This window comes from Pseudophryne corroboree, chromosome 3, assembly GCF_028390025.1.
Source record: "Pseudophryne corroboree isolate aPseCor3 chromosome 3, aPseCor3.hap2, whole genome shotgun sequence".
Classification (NCBI taxonomy): domain Eukaryota; kingdom Metazoa; phylum Chordata; class Amphibia; order Anura; family Myobatrachidae; genus Pseudophryne; species Pseudophryne corroboree.
The window spans coordinates 82,042,197-82,067,715 of record NC_086446.1 but is presented as its reverse complement, the minus strand read 5'-3'; the positions used below and the strand labels follow the sequence as shown (position 1 = coordinate 82,067,715).

The 25,519-nt window shown below is 45.1% G+C and overlaps 1 protein-coding gene across 1 annotated transcript in view; it reads left to right on the top strand.

Annotated features, from left to right (window-relative positions):
• Nucleotides 1-24,112, top strand: part of LOC135057184 (zinc finger protein 845-like) — a 369,289-nt gene extending 345,177 nt beyond the window's left edge. Inside the window, exons 10-16 of the mRNA XM_063963082.1 lie at nucleotides 92-119; nucleotides 1,389-1,466; nucleotides 7,329-7,426; nucleotides 7,559-7,667; nucleotides 16,408-16,505; nucleotides 16,662-16,773; nucleotides 20,342-24,112. Coding sequence (XP_063819152.1) covers nucleotides 92-119; nucleotides 1,389-1,466; nucleotides 7,329-7,426; nucleotides 7,559-7,667; nucleotides 16,408-16,505; nucleotides 16,662-16,773; nucleotides 20,342-22,089 — 2,271 coding nt within the window. The 3' untranslated portion in view covers nucleotides 22,090-24,112. The remainder of the gene's footprint in view (nucleotides 1-91; nucleotides 120-1,388; nucleotides 1,467-7,328; nucleotides 7,427-7,558; nucleotides 7,668-16,407; nucleotides 16,506-16,661; nucleotides 16,774-20,341) is intronic.
• The last annotated feature ends 1,407 nt before the right edge of the window (nucleotides 24,113-25,519 follow it).

Sequence of the window (25,519 nt, the reverse complement as noted above, 5' to 3'; positions counted from 1 at the left end):
TGTAAAATACACCCTTGTATAGTATGCACAATTAACTTTAAAAAAACAGGTTTATATTAGTGGATTTTAATTGATGTCTCTCATTACACAGGATTGCACAGTAGTGAAGAAGAAATCCGGTGAGGGGTGAGACATCCAAAAACCGTCCCTGTGTGTCAGGAGGACTGAGCAGGACCCATCGCCCCATCACGGAGCCTCCGCCTCAATCACTGATACATGAGAGAGACAATGAGCAGAAGATCCTGGAACTCACCAACAAGATCATTCAGCTGCTGACTGGAGAGGTGACTGCTGGGAATGGGGTATTATACAGTAACACCAGTGGAGGTGTCTGGGTGATGACTGGAGAGGTGACTGCTGGGAATGGGGTATTATACAGTAACACCAGTGGAGGTGTCTGGGTGATGACTGGAGATGTGACTGCTGGGAATGGGGTATTATACAGTAACACCAGTGGAGGTGTCTGGGTGATGACTGGAGAGGTGACTGCTGGGAATGGGACATTATACAGTAACACCAGGGGATGTGTCTGGGTGATGACTGGAGAGGTGACTGCTGGGAATGGGACATTATACAGTAACACCAGGGGAGGTGTCTGGGTGATGACTGAGAAGGCGACTGCTGGGAATGGGATATTATACAGTAACACCAGGGGAGGTGTCTGGGTGATGACTGGAGAGGTGACTGCTGGGAATGGGGCATTATACAGTAACACCAGGGGAGGTGTCTGGGTGATGACTGGAGAGGTGACTGCTGGGAATGGGACATTATACAGTAACACCAGGGGAGGTGTCTGGGTGATGACTGGAGAGGTGACTGCTGGGAATGGGGCATTATATAGTAACACCAGGGGAGGTGTCTGGGTGATGACTGGAGAGGTGACTGCTGGGAATGGGGCATTATACAGTAACACCGGGGGAGGTGTCTGGGTGATGACTGGAGAGGTGACTGCTGGGAATGGGGCATTATACAGTAACACCAGGGGAGGTGTCTGGGTGATGACTGGAGAGGTGACTGCTGGGAATGAGACATTATACAGTAACACCAGGGGAGGTGTCTGGGTGATGACTGGAGAGGTGACTGCTGGGAATGGGACATTATACAGTAACACCAGGGGAGGTGTCTGGGTGATGACTGGGGAGGTGACTGCTGGGAATGAGACATTATACAGTAACACCAGGGGAGGTGTCTGGGTGAAGACTGGAGAGGTGACTGCTGGGAATGGGGCATTATACAGTAACACCAGGGGAGGTGTCTGGGTGATGACTAGAGAGGTGACTGCTGGGAATGGGACATTATACAGTAACACCAGGGGAGGTGTCTGGGTGATGACTGTGTTTCAGGTTCCTATAAGGTGTAAGGATGTCACTGTCTATCTCTCTATGCAGGAGGGGGAGAATATAGAGGACCACAGGGTCTGTACAAGAACGTGATGATGGAGAATCACCTGCCCCTCATGTCACTGGGTAAGGGAAGACTTTGATTCAATGTAAAGTAGAGAGCTGTGTTAAAGGCCTCCTAGAACACACGCTGGGCTAGATGCATCATCGGTTGGAGAATGATAAAATGGAGAGTGAAAAATTGCCAGCCAATCAGGTCCTAATTACCATGTCACAGGCTCTGTTTGAAAAATGGCAGTTAGGAGCTGATTGGCTGGTACTTTTTCACTCTTCATTTCTCTTTCATCCATCTGGGGGACGCTGCGCCATTACTTGTGGGTTAGAGGTGTGTGGTTGTGGAGTTTGGCACAGAACTAATAAAACCTGACTCCTCCCCCCTCTAACCCCTCCCATCTCCTTCCTGCCTAGCCAGTACCTCAGTTTTAGTTTTGTGCCTGTGGAGTACAGACACAGTTTTTCTTTCTCCTTAGATTTTTTTTTTTTTTTTTCCTTTCTTATTTTTCTATACCTAGTCCCTGTCTACAGGTGACAGGTATAAATGGAACAAGGATGCTGTCAGAAAGGGCCACCATACCTTGGTCACTGGGGCCTTTTTATTCACTAAAGCGACAGATCAAAAAGGTACTGGACAGCCACAATCTGTCACTGACAGTATTGGGCTGTCCCCAAACTGCTTTTATTATTATTTTATTATTATTATTTTATTTAATATATATATTTTTTTTTTATTTGATTTATTTATTATTAATATTTCACCCCCCGACCCCCTCTCCCGACCCCCTCTCCCCCGGCGCAAGCCCACCAGCGGGAGCTATGCCGGAGACCTGTATCCCTACACCCGCAGTAGTGTCTGAGGGGCTGTGGGGACGGACGGGGATCCCGGAGAAGCCGCCGCGTAAGTCGCTATTCTTAGCAACGCGCGGCAGCCCGAACTTCCGGTTGATCGCGTAGTAACAGGAGTGCAGGGACGGCTTCCCGCCCTGCTCTGCCCGCGCGCGCGTCACTTTGCCTGACGCCATCTTCCGAGGGGGACGCTGTGCAGTACAGGAGAGCCTCTCAGGGGGAGACTTTATTTACAAAACCGCAAGTATAGAGGGGCTATTCATAGGGGGAGATTACAATCAAGCTAATGGGCTAAGGCTGTTTATTACTTAGCAAAGAGAGCCAGCATACTGGGTTACAGTCCCAGAGATCTCTTCAAGCTATAAATTTCCTATTGAAAGGTCACTAGTCACAATTGTATGCTACTTTCTTTAGTACATTCAGAATAGAGAAAATGACTAGTAAACCGGACAAACCTTCAAAGGGAAAAACGGCCTCAGTGGTTTAAATTTTCCTGCACTCAGTGTGGCTCAAAGCTAGAAAAAGGTAGTACTGACGCGGGTACCCTATGTACAGCATGTTCTGGTGCAATTTCAGATTGGCGTCAGTCTAGAGAGACTGAATCTGCTCGGACTCAGGTGGAGCCCTTGTGGGCCCAGAATATGGGCAGGAGTATCACTGATTTAACTCAGTCCTTAAATAAGTTTGTAAATGCGGCCAGCAGTTCGACTGCTACTAAGCGATCGCAGCCGTTACCAGCTATAGCGTTTCCAGGTAAGGAGGCGGACACTCTGTCATCTCCTTTGGAGGAGGGGGAGGTAGATCCTGAATGGGATGAAGTTTCGGCTTGGGAAGTTAGATTGCTAATAGAAGCCATTCGTCAGACTCTTAATATTCAGGACGCGGCGGTGGAGGAGACTCCTTCCCCCTTTTTCAAACGACAGAAGAGACAGGTTACTGCCTTCCCTTCTTATTCTCACTTTGCAGATATTTTAAAAGAACCCTGGCTTAAGCCGGATTCTCGTTTTCAGGCGCCTAAAAAGTTAAAGTTTCTATATCCCTTTACGGAGGAAGATACAAAATTTTGGGAGACGGCCCCAAAGGTAGACGCTCCTATTTCACATCTGGCAAAAGCTACGGTGATTCCGTCGGTACAGTCTGTGACCTTAAAAGACACTACCGATAGGAAGATAGAAGCATTACTAAAATCTATGTTTTCTTTATCAGGTGTTTCCCTCCGTCCAGTACTGGCGAGTGCCTGGGTACTTAAGGCCGTGGATGAATGGCTTGCACAGGTGGTATCGGGAATGCAGTCGGACGATCCGTCAGAAGCCATCCAATTAGCAGAGCAGATTTCGGAGGCCCTCACTTATGTGGGTGAGGCCTGGTTGGATTCGGTTGCGCTACAGTCTCGGGTTTCAGCCTTGACAGTATCCGCAAGACGCTCCTTGTGGCTTAGAGTTTGGAATGCTGATTCTGACTCAAAGCAAACCTTGACGGCAGTGCCTTTTGAAGGTGAGTTTCTTTTTGGATCAGAGTTAAAGAAGATTATTTCAGACACTACTGGAGGAAAGAGTCCTTTCCTTCCATCTGCACCTCACAAACCAAAACCTACAAGGTTTCGGTCCTTTCGTACACAGGGCAGAGGTAGTTTCCAATCCTTTCGTGCTTCCTACAGATTTCCAAGACGGGGGTCTTTCAGAGGAAGAGGATCCCAGGCTATTCGCAGGCCGGCCAGTAAGCCTGCCGACAAACCTGAGCCATGACGCCTCAGGTCTCCTGGAGGGATCAAAGAAGGTTGGGGCCCGGTTACTTCAGTTCAAGGATGTGTGGCTCCTATCGAAACCGGATCGGTGGATAATGGGAGTCATATCCAGAGGATATATGTTGGATTTCGAAGAAACAGTCCCAACCCGACTATTTATAACACCTCTCCCAGACGATCCCTCCAGACGTCAAGCTCTCCTTCAGGCAATAACAACCCTCTTACAAAATGGAGTAATCATTCCGGTTCCCTCTCATCAGAGGGGTCGGGGTTTTTACTCAGGTCTTTTTCTCGTAGACAAGCCGGATGGTTCGTTTCAAACCATTCTGAATCTGAAGGCTCTCAACCCGTATCCCTCAACCCAAAAATTCAAGAACATAAAAGACGCTTACTTACATGTCCCGATTTGGGTAGGACATCAATCTCTACTGAGATTTGCAGTGGGCCCGGAGCACTTTCAGTTTCAGGCTCTTCCCTTTGGTCTCTCTACGGCTCCCCGGGTTTTTACAAAGGTCATAGGTCATGTAGTCGCAGTTCTCCGTTGTCAAGGGGTCAACATCACTCCATATTTGGACGACCTGTTGGTCAAGGCACCATCAGCGGAGATTCTCACTCAGAACCTGCATCTCACGATGGAGACGCTACAGTCGTTCGGGTGGATAATCAACTTTCCAAAAGTCATCTCTACTTCCTTCTCAGAAAATGATTTTTCTAGGACTTCTATTCGACACCAACAGCCAGAAGGTGTTTCTTCCGGCGGACAAGATTCAGGGACTACAGTCCAGAATCCGAACCCTGTTACACTTACCAGTAGTGTCGGTCCTCAGATGTATGCAGGTGTTGGGCAAGATGGTATCCTCTTTCGAGGCAGTTCCATATGCCAGATTTCATGCCCGACCTCTCCAGACTCAGATTCTCAACTGTTGGACTCGGACGGAACCGCGTCTCGAATTACAGTTGATCCGCTTGTCGGTAAAGACTCGTCAGTCTCTTCAATGGTGGCTTCACAGTCGGAATTTGAAAAAGGGTACACCTTTCACGATCTGGTCTTGGATGATGGTCACCACGGATGCAAACCTCAGTGGTTGGGGGTCAGTGTTCCAGACTCATCACTTCCAGTGATCAGGAGCAATCAGGAGTCAAAATTGCAAATCAACATTCTGGAACTAAGGGCGATTCGGTATGCACTCCTTCACATTCAAACCATGGTACAGGGTCAACCAGTTCGTGTGCAGTCCGACAATGCCACCGCAGTGGCTTACATCAACAAACAGGGAGGAACTCGCAGCTGGTCCGCAATGAGAGAAGTCGCTCAGATCCTCGCGTGGGCGGAACGTTGGGTTCCGGTGATCTCCGCGATCCACATTCCAGGAGGGAAGCAGACTTTTTGAGTCATCACACGATTCATCCGGGAGAATGGGAACTTCATCAGGAGGTGTTCCTCTCTCTAGTGGACCGATGGGGAATGCCAGACAGACCTGATGGCGTCTCGCCTCAACGCAGAACTTCCTCACTACGGCGCAAGGACTCAGGATCCACAGGCATTCCTGATCGATGCTCTAACTGCTCCATGGCAGTTTCAACTGGGATATGTGTTTCCGCCAATTCCACTGATCCCGCGTCTACTTCAACGCATTCGGCGAGAGGGTCTCGCAGTGATTCTAGTGGCTCCAGATTGGCCGCGTCGACAGTGGTACACTCTACTGCGCAGTATGGTCGTCGGAGACTCCTTTCGCCTACCTCTGCGACCAGATCTTCTTATTCAAGGACCTTGTCGCCACCCAGATTTACATCGGATGGCTTTGACGGCTTGGCTCTTGAATCCAAGATTTTGAAGGCAAAAGGTCTTTCTCGATCGGTTGTTCAGATGATGATTCGAGCTAGGAAACCGGTGACCTCTGGCATTTACCATAGGATATGGCGTATTTACATTGCATGGTGCGAAAAACGGAGACTAACTCCGCATTTGTTTAGGCTACCTCGCCTACTCTCTTTCCTTCAGGAGGGTCTCGACAAGGGCCTAAAGCTTTCTTCACTAAAAGGTCAGGTTTCAGCTTTATCGGTTCTTTTTCAGAAGAAACTAGCAAATATTCCAGAGGTTCAAACATTCCTGCAGGGAGTACTTCGGATTCAACCACCTTTTTGTCCCTCCGGTTCCTCCCTGGGATTTAAACTTGGTCCTTACGACTCTTCAGACCTCTCCATTTGAACCTTTAGAATCGGTTGAACTCCGTTATCTGACACAGAAAGTTGTTTTTCTGTTGGCTATTGCCTCAGCTAGACGAGTATCTGAGTTGGCGGCTCTTTCTTGCAGACCCCCCTTGTTAGTGTTTCATGAGAACCGGGTGGTTCTACGGACTAAGCCTTCTTTCCTTCCAAAGGTTGTTTCAAAATTCCATTTAAATCAGGACCTTGTCCTTCCGGCCTTTACTCCGACATCTTCTCCTGGGGAGGACTCTCATTTAGCTCTCCTGGATGTGGTTCGAGCTTTACGTGTCTATTTGTCTCGCACCGAGTCATTCCGGCGTACGGATAACTTGCTGATTTTGATTGATGCTCCGAAACGAGGTTGGCCGGCCTCCAAAAATACTGTGGCCCGTTGGATAACTTCGGCCATAAGACAGGCTTACGTGTCTGCTAATGTTTCGGTTCCTGACTCAATTAGGGCTCATTCCACTAGAGCTGTTGGAGCCTCTTGGAACTGTTCGCGGTGGTGCATCTGTTGAGCAACTGTGCAGGGCGGCAACCTGGTCGTCAGTTCATACTTTCACACATACTTTCACCGTTTTCATACTTTTGGTTTGGAGACTGCCGCTGTTGGGCGTCGTATATTAAAGACGGCTATGCCGTCCCCGTCTCCCTCCTCTTATTAGCTTGCTTTGGGAAATCCCACAAGTAATGGCGCAGCGTCCCCCAGATGGATGAAAGAGAAAAGGTGATTTTTGTTACTTACCGTAAAATCTCTTTCTCTGATTCCATCTGGGGGACGCTGCGATCCCTCCCAGATGTTTGTCTGGTTTAACCAGTTAATTTTCTTTGATCTATCTCCTTTGGCTTGGCTAAACGTTAACTGAGGTACTGGCTAGGCAGGAAGGAGATGGGAGGGGTTAGAGGGGGGAGGAGTCAGGTTTTATTAGTTCTGTGCCAAACTCCACAACCACACACCTCTAACCCACAAGTAATGGCGCAGCGTCCCCCAGATGGAATCAGAGAAAGAGATTTTACGGTAAGTAACAAAAATCACCTTTTTATCACTTTCCAAGCGATGATGCATCTGGTCCGCTGTCTGATATTCACATACTGTATATACAATGTATTCAGTCTCTGTGTGTCTCCTACAGAAGGACCCAGTAACAGAGATACCCCGGAAAGATGTCCCCGTTCTTTTTATTCCCAGGAGTGTACAGAGGAGAATCATAGGACCCCACAGGAGGATCAGGTACAGTAGATGAGATATGAGGTCTTAATAAATGACCAAAGTTATTTTTTCACTTTATCATTCTACTGTTTAATCTCAGTGATTTCAGCCATTATTAAATTGATGTTTTATAATTTTTTATGTTTTAATTAGGGTGATGACCTAACTGATATCAAGGTAGAAAATATGAAGGAAGAAGAGACGTATGAGAGAGGTGATCATCAGTGTAAAGAGGAGGAAATCCCTACAGATATCGGCACAGGTGAGTAATAATCACATGTTACAGAGAAGAGTCACATATTTTCTTTGTTCAGAAACTACCGCAATTTCTGAATCTAGATACACACTGTCAGATTTATTTTTTAGTCATCAGGGTAACTTTTTTTTCACCAAATTAAAGTCTTCTGTAGCTGAGCTACACATTGACCGATTTTTATTTTCAAGTAACCAATTTCTTGCCACACCACACTAAATTTGTATGTGTCCACAATGAGGATGACGTAGTCATGGAAAAACATGGGACATATGGTCAGATGATTGAGAACACTCACACTCTGCAGGATATCGGAAGATTGTGGCCGTTATTGACGCTCCTGACCGATCAAGCTGATTAGGAAACAGTTGTGTGTTGTGGGCAAGATTTTCACAACTTTTTGCCGAAACGATAGTGATTATGGCGAAATTGGTACAATTATTGGATGGTGTGTACCTAACATAATTCTACACCCTCATCTGTCAGTACAGATTAATGAGGACAATGTCTTTTCCCAGTTGGGGAAGATACATTGTCACTGTGAGTTACCAGCCCAGAGATCTGACCAGTCTCCTCCCCGCACTCTCTGGTGTATCTCATACATCAGGAGACATCAGCCTCTATTATACTCCTGCTCTCCCCCTCACATCATGTCACTGTGTGTTACCAGCCCAGAGATCTGACCAGTCTCCTCCCCACACTGTAGTATACAGGGATGGTACTGCGCTCTGCCTCACAGTGGGCAGTGTGTGGGAATTGTCGTAGCTGTATCTGGGGTTGTCCAAATTCCCCAAGGTATAATTTGTTTTCAAAGTAAAGAGTCAGCGCAGCTCTGAGGGAATAGTAAGGTAGGAGCATGTAGAATAGTGAATAGCGTATAGACAAAGGAAAATAAGGAAATGGAAAGATGGGTGGAAACGGGAGAAAGGCGGGGCGGGTGTAGAAGATGGGAAGCAGATGGAGGCAGGTAAAGGGTGGGTGAATGTTTGCAGTTGGGTTTATTGGGAGCTACAGTGCATGACTGATAACACAAATCGTGATATGTTTGATCTTTTATTTAAAAAAAAAAAAAAATAACAGTAGGAGTGACAATGTTCTCTTAGGTTGATTCCAAAAAGGACTACCCTTCTGTATACCATCCAGTTTCCCCCCCACACACACTTTTTGGGGGGACCCCACTTACTGTATGGTATGGTTTCAGGAGATTTGTTAGGAACCCCTTTAAGCATAAACTGGCTAATCCTGGAATTTATGCTCTCCCCCCCCTATAGATGTTAATCGGGAGGATGGTCTACAGCTGGTAAATCCTCATTGTATGTACATACAGTCATTCAGAAAGTGTCTGAGGAATACTCCTAAAAGTCAATAAGATATATGGTAGTGTCACACTTCAGCGGCATCCACCCGGTGTTCAACACTTACCAGTTTCCTTAGGTGCGCTGGTCTCCCCTTGTTACCTGCAGATGGAGTTGCAAGTGTCCGCAATGCTCGTCTTACTGGGCGTGATAACGGTCACTTCGCCCTCTCCTTCGTCTTTTTTTCTTAGCTCAATTTCTGTGGCTTATGATCGTCAATTTCAGGGTGGATCAAAGACCACCAAAGGGGGGAATTCATTTAGCCCCAGTAAAGGGTGGCAGCCTTGGGCTTTAAGGCCCAGTGCTATTCAGTTGAAGACTCTTTTTCTTGCCCAATAAATTACAGCGTAAACACGCGTTAACCCATAGAATCTGGGTTCTCTGTAGAGGCCTGGGGCTGTAGTTCCAGCTGCCCCAATGTTAGTCTGGCCCTGGTCAGGTTTCATCATGAAGATCACAATTAGGTGATTAGTATTACAATTTATTTATAATGTGCTACAAGTGTTTCGCAGCGCCGTACATAAAACACACATTAGAACAACACAGGGTAAACAGAACTTAACATAACAGAAAACTGAAACAGAGCACAGGTAACAATTATCACCACAGTTCTCAGCACACAACACAGCTGAGATGTCGGGAAGCAAAGGAGTAATCGTCATACTACGGGGGGGTTCAGCCATTATAAGAGATGAGTAGTCGCAAGCAGGATGAGATGCGGGTATAGACAGTCACTGAGTAGGAGAAAGCTGTAATTGAGGTGCAAGAGAAGAGAGATGTGAGTACAGGAGGGAAGAGGGCCCTGCTCCAAGAAGCTTACAATATAGGGGAAGAGGGAGACAGACCGGTGATATGAGGTACAAGCAAGCGGAAGGTGGTTTGGTGGCAGGAATGATGCAAGGCGGAGATAGCCAAGGCATGAGGATGGGAGAGCGGCCTCAAGACTGGATTATGCGGAAGGGCTTTGATGAACAGGTGAGTTTTCGGTGCCCGTTTGAAGCTTTGCAAGGTCTGGGAGAGTCTGATAGAGCAAGGGAGCTTGTTCCAGTGAAGGGGTGCAGCACGGGCAAAATCTTGGATTAGCGCATGTGATGTAGTGACCAGGGCAGAGGAGAGGCGATGGTCATCGGCCGAGCAGAGTGGGTGGGTGGGAGCATGTAGGTAGATGAGGTTGGCGATGTATGGTGCAGTGGAATCAGAGATGGCCTTGTATGTGAGGGTGGGGAGTTTATAGCTTGCTCTTTTCAGGAGACTTTAAAGTGTCAGAAAATACCATCAGTCCTTTTTCCTCTTTCATGTCTAATAAAATGTAACAATTTAATAAACTCTAACAGACTGTAACTACAATGAGCACAAGGTTTTTTTAATTGAAATTTCAAGTTAGTGAGTTAAAAGCACGTGTTTCTTTATTGTTCTAAAAAACCACAAGGAATACATTTGTTGTTTCTATTTCAGCAATAATCTGCCTTTGCAAGATAGTGAAGGTCAGGATTCTTTGTATAAGTTTTCATAAAAATGTTTGCATGTTAAGATGACGCACTAAGGGGTCTTTCTCCGGCAGGGTCCACAGGTTATCCACAGGATAACAATGGGATATGATGGAGCGACAGTGGATTGGCACCAAACGATCACAAGCTTTCAGTCCTCCTAGGATGCAACGGGCTCGTCCATATATATCCCCGCCCACTGGCTCAGGGAAATCAGTTTTTTGTTTGCAGCAGGAGCCGGACCATGGTCAGAGGGCTGCTGTTCTTGGCAGCCCTAAGCTTTCTTATTTTATTTTTATAGTCTTACTATGTTTTTGAGCGATCTTTCCTAACAGCGTCTTATACGCATATTGGAAAGAGTCGCAACAACGCTTACCCATGTGTACAGTACTGTCTCGACGGGCGTCTGTGTCGGATATACTACCAGGTCCAGCAGATGTTACCAGGCTGTGGCTGGAGCACGGGGAGAAGGTAAGGCATCGGTTCCACGTAGTCGGGGAATTCGGACACAGTCGCACTGTATTGGGAGGAGACTACCAAACAGTAGTTGACGCGCCGCCACCACGGGTGCTCCAGCGCTAGGCCTTAGGGATCATAAGGCACCAGGATTAGTATGAGGCTGCGATTCCTAGGGTTGATGTCAGCGGTGGGGAATTAGACGCTCTCCTGGTCGCCACTCCCCCCAGTTCATTACCAATTTCCACGAGTCTCCCGCCATAAACTGTTGCCTCACTTCCGTCTCAGACGCTACCGCGAGGGGTCTAGTAACGTCTGAATCCACTCAGCATTCGTTAACGTATTGATCGATCTTGGAAGTGAGGTGAGTATCCCTGTATCCCACTCTACTGAGTACGAGTTATACAGCACTAAATTTCTATCTACCTTTGTCAGTATGAATAGATAAATTTTAGTGCCTTTTGCATACGAGTCTGTGTACATTACTGTGGTTTTCTTTGCATTGCGTCTGAATACTTTAAGATCTGTATAAAACAGAATTCAGTCATATGTACTCCTACATACTTTCAAATGTGTTGATTATATGCTCATATGACTAATATGTAACATGTGATTGACTGCTAGTGTGATTGCTGACTTTAATATATGTTTGTTAGTTGTTTCTTCTGGTCCTCAATGCTGGTGCATGGGTAGGGTCAGATTGATACCACTTTAGAAAGTTAAAGTGATTACAGTCACAAATTGTGTAGTACACTGTGAAAGTGCTGATTATTTATCATGTCTAAGAGCGGCAAAGGTGACGAGGGTACACTCACAGCAACACCAACACTGATATCATGTTTGTCTTCCAAAACTGTATTATGCTCTCAGGATCTGGTACAGGATGGTTTATGTGCAAATTTTTTTGCGTTTCAGCAGATTACAGGGCAGATCCCTGTTCAACGTCAGGTACAGATAGAACCACCTTGGGCGATGTTTGCACAGACCTTGTCCAGTATAGCTGAACAGGTGATTTCTACAGCTTCACTAGGAGGAATGGGGTACACTAATAGCCCATACATGCAGCTCTCTACTTACGGTGTATCTTTTCCCTCACCAGCTTCTCCAAAGAGACAAGCTGATAAACCTAGTGTAAGTAAACGGTCAACTTCACAGGCTACACAGGATGATTCATCGGACAATGAAAGCTCTATATACTCTACTTTGGCATACGAGGAACAAGTAGAAGTTCTCAGCACAGTGGATATAGCTGAGCTAATTAGAGCAATAAAGGCCATTCTATCCTTAGAGGATTCAGCAGAGCCTGTGTTAAAAACCAAGGCACCTGTATTTAAAAGGCCCAAAGCAGGTAAGACTGAGTTTCCAGGGTCAGACCAGCTAACGGAAATCATGGAAGAGGCTTGGGTTACACCCAATAAAAAATATAGAATTCCCCAAAACTGCGATTCCAATTATCCTTTTCCAGCTGGGGACTGTTTAAAATGGGAAATGGCCTCCAAAGAAGAGAAACGCATGTCATTCGATTAGTGCGAAAATCTATATTGCCTTTGCCATCAACATCATTGGATGACGTCATGGATAGGAGAGTGGATGGTTTTCTGAAAACCATATTTGCTCTGTCTGGGGCAGTCATAAGGCCAGCCTCTATCCAGGCAGCAACTGCTTTTGCCATCCAAGCTGAAGCCATTCAGCTTGGATGGCAAAAGCAGTTGCTGCCTGGATCCTCTATCCAGGCAGCAACTGCTTTTGCCATCCAAGCTGAATGGAAGACGGTCTTTCAGCACCTACAATGGAGCAAGAATCCTATATAGCTCACATAAAGCAGGCTGCAATATTCTTGGAAGACGCAGCAATAGATATGGGCACTATCGCTTCCAGGGTATCGGCTTCAACAATAGCTGCTCGCAGAGCACTTTGGTTACGTACATGGAAAGCTGATTCAGAATCTAAGAAGGTTCTGGAATCTTTGCCTTTTACTGGAAGCATTCTGTTTGGTAAAGAATTGACAGATATTCTGGAGTCAGAAGCAGACTCCAAAAAGGTAACATTTCCTTCCACATATAACCCCAAATGTAGGGTCCTACTTTTCGGCCCTTGGGGTCATAAGGAAAAGCAAAAGGAAAAAGTGATCGTAAGCAGCCCCAATATAATAAATTTGGTAAGGCGAAAAAGCAATGGGCTACCAGAACGCCAGCCTCAAAACCAGAGAATAAGCCATCAGTTTGATGGTGCGGGCCTCCTCCTGAGGGACCCCATGGTAGGGGGCCGACTTCTTCAATTTGCACAGATCTGGCAGCAGTCTACAACAGATGTCTGGGTGCAAGAAGTAGTATCTCTGGGGTATGTTTTTCCCTTCAAGAAGCATCCTCCTCGAAGGTTCTTCTGCACCAGCCCATCTCGGGTAGAAATGAAGGCCAGGGCTTTGCAAGTAGCAGTTCAGAAATTGCTTCAGTCAGGAGTACTTATTCCAGTACCCCCTGCACAACGGAGACAGGGGTTTTACTCCAACCTGTTTTTGGTTCAGAAGCCAAATGGGTCATTCTGGCCAATTCTCAATCTCAAAATGCTGAACAAATACATTTGGGTACCTCGGTTTCACATGGAGACGTTACGCTCCATAGTTTTGGCCATGGAACCAGGGGATTATATGGTACCCATGGATATTCAGGATGCCTACCTACATGTTCCGATAGCACTGTCCCATCAGTGCTATCTCAGGTTCGCTATCCTCCAGCAGCATTTTCAGTTCCAGGCATTACCTTTTGGGTTAGCCACAGCGCCCAAAGTATTTACCAAGATTATGGCGGTTATGGCAGATTATCTCCGCAAGCAGGGGATAAGAATTTTTCCATACCTCGACGACCTGTTAATTCTAGCACAATCACAGGAAATGCTCCTGGACCATCTCCAACAGACAATAAAATGTCTGCAGAGGCACGGATGGCTTATAAATTGGGCAAATCGTCTCTAGTTCCGTCACAACGTACGACTCACTTGGGGGCTGTACTGGATTCAAGTCTGCAGAAAATATTTTTACCTCAGGACAAGATAGCCAAGGTACAGTCAAGAACTCAGGAGTTGTTACACAGTCAACCAATATCAATCCACGCAGCAATGCGAGTGATGGGTTTGATGGTGTCAACATTCGACATGGTGGAATATGCACAATTCTACTCAAGACCTCTGCAGCGTCTGATTCTGTCCAGATGGAATGGAATACATCAGACAATAAAGAAACAGACTATGGTACTTTCACACAAGGTAAGAAAGTCATTAACCTGATGACTACAAACATCCCATCTAGACAAAGGGAGAACCTTTTGGATATCAGATTGTGAGATTTTGACAACAGATGCCAGTCTGGGGAGCAGTGTCCGGAAGATTATGGTTCCAGGAACAATGGAGTACAGAAGAAAGTCACCTGCCAATAAATCTGTTAGAACTTCGGGCCATATACATGACACTGATTCAGGCAAAGGACACTTTAAAGGAAGACCAGTCCAGATCCGCTCGGACAATGTAACGGCGGTAGCGTACCTCAACCATCAGGGAGGAACGCGCAGTCAAACAGCAATGAAGGAGGTAAGTCACATATTAAAATGGGTAGAACTCCATCTTCCAGCATTGTCCGCAGTATTTGTTCTAGGAGTCCTAAACTGGGAAGCAGACTTTCTCAGTCGACACGCCATTCAAGCAAGCGAATGGGCCCTACAGCCGGAAGTCTTTTAGACTCTAGTAGACAAGTGAGGTTTGTCAGAGATAGATCTCATGGAGTCCCGTCTAAACAGCAAAGTACCTGTATACGGGTGAAGAACAAAGGAATTGTAGTCCCGGCTTTTCAGGTATTGGGACTTTCTGCGGGAGATGCTTCGCTGGACGTAGTCCGGGTATTAAGGATCTATGTGGATTGTACCAGCACCATCAGAAAGACAGATTCTCTCTTCATTCTCTACGGATTTCACAAGAGAGGATGGCCTGCTACTAAACAGACGCTGGCAAGATGGCTTTGAATGACAATTTCAGAAGCATATTCTCGAGCTGATCTCCCTGTTCCAGCTAATGTCTCTGCTCACTCTACTCGTAAGGTAGGTCCTTCATGGGCAGCACAAAATGGTGCTTCAGCAGAACAGATAGGCAAGGCAGCCACATGGTCTTCCATTTAACACATTCATTAGACATTATTCCTTGGATACTTTTGCCTCTCATGACGCTGAATTCGGGCGAAAAGGTTCTCCTGTCCAATCAGGAGCGTCCCAACCACTAAATTGCTTTGGGAAATCCCATTGTTATCCTGTGGATAACCTGTGGACCCTGCCGGAGAAATATACGTTATGGTAAGAACTTACCGTTCATAACGGTATTTCTCCTAAGTCCACAGGGATCCCACCCTGACGAACCTGATTTGAGGATCTTTCTACTCACTAAACCTCTTCCTTCTTGTTCGGAAGGGTGTGCATGTGTATTCTCGCCTGATTAGGGCTCTACATGATGCTCCTGCCTAAATGCTTTGGAATACAATGGATTTGCCTGAGCCAATGGGTGGGGATATATGGATGGGCCCGTTGCATCCTGGGAGGACTGAAAGCTTGTGATCGTTTGGTGCCAATCTGCTGTCGCTCCATCATATCCCATTGTTATCCTGTGGAACCTGTGGACTTAGGAGAAATACAGTTATCAACGGTAAGTCCTTACCATAACGTATATATTTACTAAGCCATGGACGGAGATAAGGTACCAGCCAATCAGCTCCTAACTACCACGTATCAGGCTGTGTTTAAAAAATATAATTTTGCTGTTTCGTTTTAAATGCTTACACAAGTTGAGTCTCTCATATCTGAGATTCCAATATCTGAATTATTCCAAAATCCTAAATTGTTTGATTGCCGATGAGATAGTGACACCTTTACTTTCTGATGGCTCAGGGTACACAAACTGTGTTTCATAAACAAAATGATTTAAAATGTATAAATTGACCTTCTGGTTGTGTATAGGGTGTATATGAAACGTAAGTGCATTTCGTGTTTAGACTTGGGTCACATCCCCAAGATAACTTATGGAATGCATATATTCCACAGTATGTAAAGATCCGAAATACAAAACACTTCTGGGCCCAAACATTAAAGCTATGGAAGACTCAGCCTGTAATGTGTAGGAGGGATGTGGTAACCCAACTAGGCCTATATGTTTTTTTCTAAGCTAATTCTACCACATTACATGAGGGGACCCTTTTTATATTTGACACAACATGGAGATTAAGAATTACACCCTCCCTAACTGTCGACATTTGTTTTTTTTAATTCATTATTAATATCTACTAAATGGACACATTGTTTAAAAGACTGTGCTAATTCATGTTTTTCAGCCAGTATAGGGGAGGTAGGACCTATACATATCGTCTGATAAACACATACTGTATATACGATGTACTCAGTCACTGTGTGTCTCCTGCAGATGGACCCAGTAACAGAGATACCCCAGAGAGATGTCCCCGTCCTCTTTATTCCCAGGACTGTACAGAGGAAAATCACAGGACCCCGCAAGAGGATCAGGTAGGTGGGCTTTGGTGTTTTAGCAAATACTGATAATATCACAGGGACTATTCATTGTATGATATAAACAGAGAAGCTGTGTACACTGATATTCTACTCTTTACTCTCGGGGAAATCGGACATTTTTAATGTGTTCTTGTTATATGTGTTACTTAGGGTAATAACCTGGCTGACATTAAGAAAGAAGATATGAAGGAAGAAGAAGAGACGCATGTGAAGGATGACCTGCAGTGTAAGGAGGAGGAAATCCCTACAGATATCAGCACAGGTGAGTAATAATCACTGATTACAGAGAGGGGTTACATATTCTCCTTGTTCTGTCACCACAGCAGCCTCTTATTCTACATCCTCCTCTGTCAGTACAGACTAATGGGGACAGTGTATCTGCCCAGTTAGGGAGTCAGGAAGCATCAGCCCCTATTATACTCCTGCTCTCCTCCTCACATCATGTCACTGTGAGCCCAGATATCTGACCAGTCTCCTCCCCACATTCTCTGGTGTATCTCATACATCAGGAGACATCCGCCCCTATTATACACCTGCTCTCCTCTCACATCATGTCATTGTGTGTTACCAGCCCAATATCTGACCAGTCTCCTCCCCATACTCTCTGGTGTATCTCATACATCACGAGCCATCAGCCCCTATTATATTCCTGCTCTCCCCCTCACATCATGTCACTGTGTGTTACCAGCCCAGAGATCTGACCAGTCTCCTCCCCACACTCTCTGGTGTATCTCATACATCAGGAGCCATCAGCCCCTATTGTACCACTGCTCTCCCCCTCACATCGTGTCTCTGTGTGTTACCAGTACAGAGATCTGACCAGTCTCCTCCCCACACTCTCTGGTGTATCTCATACATCAGGAGCCATCAGCCCCTATTATACTCCTGCTCTCCCCCTCACATCCTGTCACTGTGTGTTACCAGCCCAGAGATCTGACCAGTCTCCTCCCCACACTCTCTGGTGTATCTCATACATCAGGAGTCATCAGCCCCTATTATACTCCTGCTCTCTCCCTCACATCATGTCACTGTGTGTTACCAGCCCAATATCTGACCAGTCTCCTCCCCATACTCTCTGGTGTATCTCATACATCACGAGCCATCAGCCCCTATTATATTCCTGCTCTCCCCCTCACATCATGTCACTGTGTGTTACCAGCCCAGAGATCTGACCAGTCTCCTCCCCACACTCTCTGGTGTATCTCGTACATCAGGAGTCATCAGCCCCTATTATACTCCTGCTCTCTCCCTTACATCATGTCACTGTGTGTTACAAGAAGGCGGGCATATAGGGGACTGGCCCGTTGCATTCTGGGAGGCCGAAAACTTTGATTGTTGGTGCCAATCCGCTGTCGCTACCTCCTCATTTCCCAATGTTCATCATGTGGATAACCTGTGGACCCTGCAGGAGAAACAAAATTCTAATCCGCAAGAATTGGTAACACTACGTGGGAGAGAGGTTTATTGAGATCTGCATATTGTTGGAAAAGGTAAGAGCAAGTGAGGTCAGTAAGGGACCGGACAGCACCAGCCAACCAGGATACAATGAATGAGGGCTTAGGAAGGATTCCCAAACATTGGAATAAGTGAAGTATCGGTGGCCAGGTCATGAGCTGTATTGGTTCTATCCCAAACGCATAAAGAAAATGCTTTTACTGGGTGGGTCTTTACAGTGACCGTGTGCGGACATCGAGGGAGCCACAGGAGACAGGAGAGTGTAGGGCTATAAATGCTCAGAATGTGTATATATAAGTACACGAATGTGTCCACAGATGTTATACGCACACACGCACAAAACATACATCAACAAACTGCGCTGGTTGCACCAAATAGCTCAATAGGTGCTATAAACAAATTACAATTTTAATATCACATGACAAGACACATATAACATGTGTAACAACAACCCTACTATGACCTTCATTTGATCACACAGCATTTTTCCCATAGTTATTTGTACCATGGCCAACAGAAGATTTGGTGACCCCTTTTATCTATTCCAGTTTTGGGTCTTTCAGCCAACATTGGCTAGCTTTGGAGATTCATCTTTCACCTCATGTTGTACTCTCTGGAGGCTTCTGCATTTAACCACTCATGGTATGCCTGTTGTTTTGTGGGGTCTTAACTTGGTTTATTTTCGGCTTGCAAATGCCTTTTCAAGTCTTGTGACTGCACTTTTAGTTCTTCTCCTGGAAGGAGCTGTTTTTATTGGCAATTTGTATAACTAAAGGAAAGGCTGAGTTGGAGGCTCTATGGTTTAGGTCCCTGTATTTCATTTTGACCAGGACAGAACTAGGCTTTTGTTTTACTCTACAGTGGTCAACCTCTCATTTTATTTAGTACATTGTTATCCCCTGCTCCAGGTCAGGGTCTGGTCTCCGGCAGTGGAGAGTCTTTCCTCTACTTGGAGGTGATTGTGGCTTTGCATAGCTATAAAAATGGATCCACTCTTTTTCTACTGAACAATAGTCTTCTGATCTTCTGGCTTGCAAGAAAGGTTTGCTGGCGACTACACATTCTGGGACATGGATGGATTTCGTCTTGTGTTCATCAGACATGTTTCAGAGCAGGTCCCTGTTCCTGTAGGTCCTGTGGCTTATCTTACCAGTTCAGGGTGCACCTGTCTGAGAAGCGGCCTAGTCCTCTCTTCATACTTTTACATATTTAAATTTAATTGTGTAGCCAAATAATTAAAATGTCGGGGGGTAAAGTTTTAATCACAGTTTTGCCTGACCTTACCCTAGAGCAGGCCTGGCCAACCAGTGGCTCCCCAGCTGTTGTGAACATATCCCAGCATGCCCTGCCACAGTTTTAGCATTCCCTAATAGCAAACATGTGGCAAGGCATGCTGGGACTTGTAGTTTCACAACAGCTGGAGAGCCACAGTTTGGCCAGGCCTGCCGTAGAGACATTTCATCCCAAAGGTTACCTGCGTCCCCCGATCAATGACCAATTTAATGGTGAGTCCCAAGAATCCTCTTTGTAACATGGCTCTGGTCATAGGGTAATTCCACCTGATGTTGACCAGGGGGGCATATAGAGGCTGCTTCGTTGTGTTCTTTCGCTACCTATATGTCTTCCTGGAGAACATATGAGTAGTGTACCTCCATTTCTAAGGTGTGCTTCAAATTTAGACTCTGGGGCATATACAACCAATTACTGCTGCAGCCCAATTCAATCAGCAGGGATTAACCAATGCATTTAATCCCAGAGGGTCTACTTTTCATTGCAGTTTCAGGAGCTTCAAGAAAAACTTCATGAGAAAAAGGCACCATGTGGATAATATGCATTGATTCTGCAGTTTATGTGGAATCAGTGAGTTTCTATTGGTTAACCCCTGATATCTGGCATGGGGAAAACAGCTGTTTAATTGAATAACCTTTCCCCATGTGGTGCTTATCCTGCGGCTAATTGAATATGCCCTAATGTCTACTGTGCTTCCAAGGTTTCCAGTGTTTGTGTGTGATGGCGTAGTATCTGAGTGGGTGTTATGGATTGACAATATCACTGGCTAATGAGCATCTTGTTTTAGGATTCTGGCTCATCATTGTGTTTGGGTACTGTTACGAGAATCTGCGTATCATCCAGTGTGGCTGTGCAATCTGAACTTCCCTACGGCTGGGTTTATGCAGTGTGCTCGGTAATGTGGTTGTGATTTTATCTTTTGAACAGATTCATACTTACACTTTGCACGTTTATAATTGGAATGCACGTTTATAATTGTAATGAAGCATACACAGTTTGCTAATTGAAATCAAACAACTGAACCTCTTGAACTTGTTTATAGTATTAAATCTTGGTCCTCAGTATTTCCATACATTTATTTCCAGCAGGTGGTCGCGAAAGCAGAAATCCATTGGAGCAACATGTCATATCGTCTCCAGATTTTAAAATTGATGACATCATAGGAGATTCTCCTGGAGAAATCCACAGTTCCCTAAATATGCGTCCAGTGTATCACAGTTTAGATAAGTCCACTCTTTCCCCTAAACATGTGGACTGGTCTTTTGATAACTCAGATATTGTTACACATAGTACAGCTCATACAGGTGCTATAAACTTTTCCTGTTCTGAGTGTGGGAAATGTTTTACACAGAGAACAAATCTGTATAGACATAAGAAAAGTCACACAGCTGAGAAACAATTTCCATGTGCTGAGTGTGGGAAGTGTTTTATACATAAATCATATCTTGCTATACATCAGAGAAGTCACACAGGTGAGAAGCCATTTCCATGTCCAGAATGTGGAAAAACTTTCAGTCATAAATCAGGTCTTGTTAGACATCAAAGAACTCACACAGGTGAGAAACCATATACATGTTCTGAGTGTGGGAAATGTTTCGGACATAAGTCACAGCTTGTGACACATCAGAAACTTCATTCAGGTGTGGAACCATTTCCATGTTCTGAGTGTGGGAAATGTTTTGCCGTTAAAGCATGTCTTCTTAGACATCAGGGAAGTCACACAGGTGTGATGCCATTTCCATGTTCTGAGTGTGGAAAACGTTTCAGAGATAAATCCGCTCTTGTTGTACATCAGAGAAGTCACACAGGTGAGAAACCGTTTCCATGTTCTGAGTGTTCCAAATGTTTTAAACACAAATTTCAACTTATTACTCATCAAAAATGGCACACTGGTGAGAAACCATTTGCATGTCCTGAGTGTGGAAAATGTTTTATACAGAAGTCAGAGCTTATTACACATCAGAGACATCATACAGGTGAGAAGCCATATCCTTGTTCTGAATGTGGGAAATGTTTTACGCAGAAGACACATCTTGTTACACATCAGAGAACTCACACAGGTGAGAAGCCATTTACGTGTTTTAAGTGTGGGAAATGCTTTACGGAGAAATCTGTTCTTGTTACACATGAGAGAAGTCACATAGGTGAGAAGCCGTTTTCCTGTTCTAAGTGTGGGAAATGTTTTACACAGAAATCTGGTCTTCTTACACATGAGCATATACACACAGGTGTGAAGCTGTTTCCATGCTCTGAGTGTGCCAAATGTTTTACACAGAAAGCAGCTCTTGTTGTACATCGGAGAAATCACACAGGTGAGAAACCATATCTTTGTTCTGAGTGTGGGAAGCGTTTTGCACATAAACCACATCTTGTCACACATCAGAGACGTCACACCATTGAGAAACCATATCCTTGTTCTGAGTGTGGAAAATGTTTTGGACATAAATCTCAGCTGGTGGCACATCAGAGACGTCACACAAGTAAAAAGCCATTTAAATGTCTTGAGTGTGGGAAATGTTTTATACAGAAATCAGAACTTGTTACACATCAGAGACATCACACAGGGGAAAAGCCATTTACATGCCATGAGTGTGGGAAATGTTTTAAACAGAAATCAGAGATTCTTTCACATCAGAGAACTCACACAGGTGAGAAACCATTTCCATGCTCAGAGTGTGGGAAATGTTTTACACAGAAATCGGCTCTTGCTACACATCAGAGAATTCACACAGATGACAAACCATTTTCCTGTTCTGTGTGTGGGAAATGTTTTGCTCAAAAAATAAATCTGATTAGACATAAGAAATCTCATTCAGGGGAAGATCAATTTTAATGAGCAGATTTACATGAAACGGCATTTTAGAGACACTAAATATGGTAAAAGCTGTTGATATTGATATAACTTAGAAAAATGGGCATGAAAACATTAACAAATATTATATCCGAAGATGTATTGATATCACTGAGTTATGGATGATACTGTAGATTATCAACATAAGCCTGGAATCATCACTTAAATGTGGAACTTTATTGCAGTATCCTTATTCTATTGAAAATCAGCATCCCTCCCCACAGTAATAACAGACCACATTTTTATAGGTTTGGTATAGGTCAACACCATAATGTCAATGTTCTGAGTGTGTCGACAAGATGCATGTTGACTGGTTAGGTTTTAGGTTAACCCTACTTTCAGCATGTTAATATTTTGACTGTGGACACTCAGAATGTCTAGTCCACAGGTTCTCAAACTTGGTCCTCAGGACCCCACACAGTGCATGTTTTGCAGGTAAACCAGCAGGTGCACAGGTGTATTAATTACTCATTGACACACATTAAAAGGTCCACAGGTGGAGTTAATTATATCACTTGTGATTCTGTGAGGAGACCTGCAAAACATGCACTGTGTGGGGTCCTGAGGACCGAGTTTGAGAACCTATGGTCTAGTCCAGAGGTTCTCAAACTCGGTCCTCGGGGGCACACACAGTGCATGTTTTGCAGGTAATCCAGCAGGTGCACAGGTGTATTAATTACTCACTGACACATTTTAAAAGGTCCACAGGTGGAGCTAATTATTTCACTTGCGATTTTGTGAGGAGACCTGCAAAACATGCACTGTGTGTGCCCCCGAGGACCGAGTTTGAGAACCTCTGATCTAGTCATTATGACGGGTGTAGTACTGGTGACCGGCGGGCTCCTGACCGCCGGTCACCTTACCTATGCCGGGATCCCGGCAGCATACCGACGCCGGGATCCCGGCGGGGAGGGGCGAGTGCAGAAAGCCCCTTGCGGGCTCGCTGCGCTCGCCACGCTGCGGGCTCGGTGGCGACCTGCGGTCGCCACGTGTTCTATTACCACTCTATGGGTGTCGTGGACACCCACGAGTGGAAATAGTCCCTGTTGGTCGGCATGCCGACCATCGGGATAGTGAGCCGTCGGGCTCACGGAGGAGGTCATGTGACTGTCGGTCAGCTGACCGGCGGTCACATGAATACCACCCATTATGACTACATCCCTATTTTTATATAGGTTCCTAAGTATTATACACTGAAGATGTGAAATTGTTCAAATTATAAACTCTGAAACCATTTGAAATGCTGCAAACATATAGGCCTACTGTGCATTGCAATGTTGTGGCTACTTTTGTACAGACATACCCATTAATACAGGTACAGGCATGGCCTGTGGTGCGAAGCTGTGTCGGGATGGGTAAAAAAAAGTGGATCCAACCTTCTATTGCATTCATGTCTAAATGTTAGATTTTGTTTTGAGAGTGTCTCTATGTTGGCCTTTCTGGTTAGTGGGTTTCTGCAGGGCCTTCCCCCTGAAAAACAACCAGGATTTTACATATGCTTAGAGTTGGTCAGAATGTTTGTAAATAGGATGCATTTTGTTCCTTCCTGGCACAATTTAATATAAAAAAGAAATAAATACATTTTATAGGTCATAAAATTACTAGAGATGAGCGGGTTCGAATGTAACGCCAGAATTAACGTCAGTTCGGTTTTATCCGGATGTTTCTTATTGGCTATCCAAAACACATGACGTCCGTGAGCCAATAAGATGCCGTTTTGAGAACCGAGTAAATCCGAGTAAAACCGAACCCGCTCATCTCTAAAAATTACCATGTGGTTATGTACCAGTGCACACCGCCTGGCTGTACTGATTTGGTGGAACAGTCCCAGATCATGGATAACGAGATGGGTGTGGTTTTGTTCAGATACTGGTGTTTAGGGGATGATTGGGGTGGGGCTTATTTTATTCCAGTTCTTCATGTGTCTTTGTAGGGAGTTACAGTGTGCCTGTATATAAACTATGACAATAAATAGGTGTATTTGTGTCTACTTAAATGATATGTGCAGCTGTAATTTTTGCAGTTAGTAAATTACCACCATTGGACCCAGCAACTATCTGGTTGGATAAAGGTTCAGAAAGGTAATTACATTTGTTGAATTGAGATCTTGAGGGCTCCTTTTAGTTGCATATTGGAGAAATTAATTGGTGATAAAATGACATGGGACACAGGTATCCGACGGCTCGTATTTTTGATATACAACATTTAAATGATCCACTCTCCTGATATTCAAGCAACGTTAGTGGTTCCTGCGGGGATTCCCTATTTGTTATACAGGTGGGAATGTGTGATTGGCAGGGGTTGGACCTCTGTTCATCATCAATGGCCAAGGAACTATTGCTGTGATGTGCATTTACCAGCCATCCACAGCTAGGCACTAGCTCAGTAACGTGCATACCCCAACTGCCCTGATCCAGGAAGTAGCACAGTAACTATCCACTAATTGCATGGAGCCAGGAACTAGTGCAATAACTATCCACCAACTGGCCAGAGCCAGGATCTAGCATTGTAACTGTATTCATCAAATGCCCAAATACAGTAACTGAATCCACATGCTGCCAGAGACTAGCACAGTAACTGAATCCACATGCTGCCAGAGACTAGCACAGTAACGGAATCCACATGCTGCCAGAGACTAGCACAGTAACTGAAGAACGAGTAATACAGATTACTCAATTAGAGAGCGCTTGTATAATTTATTAGTTTTCAAAACACACTGGTAAATTACATATTTATAAAAAAAAACACTTGAATAAAATGGATATCATACCATATGGCAGGCATGTCCAAACTTCGGCCCTCCAGCTGTTGTGAAACTACATATCCCAGCATGCCCTGACACAGTTTTGCTGTCAGAATGCTAAAGCTGTGTCAGGGCATGCTGGGATGTGTCGTTTCTCAATAGCTGGAGGGCTGCCAGAGACTAGCACAGTAACTGAATCCACATGCTGCCAGAGACTAGCACAGTAACTGAATCCACATGCTGCCAGAGACTAGCACAGTAACTGAATCCACATGCTGCCAGAGACTAGCACAGTAACTGAATCCACATGCAGCCAAAGACTAGCACAGTAACTGAATCCACATGCTGCCAGAGACTAGCACAGTAACTGAAGAACGAGTAATACAGATTACTCAATTAGAGAGCGCTTGTATAATTTATTAGTTTTCAAAACACACTGGTAAATTACATATTTATAAAAAAAAACACTTGAATAAAATGGATATCATACCATATGGCAGGCATGTCCAAACTTCGGCCCTCCAGCTGTTGTGAAACTACATATCCCAGCATGCCCTGACACAGTTTTGCTGTCAGAATGCTAAAGCTGTGTCAGGGCATGCTGGGATGTGTCGTTTCTCAATAGCTGGAGGGCTGCCAGAGACTAGCACAGTAACTGAATCCACATGC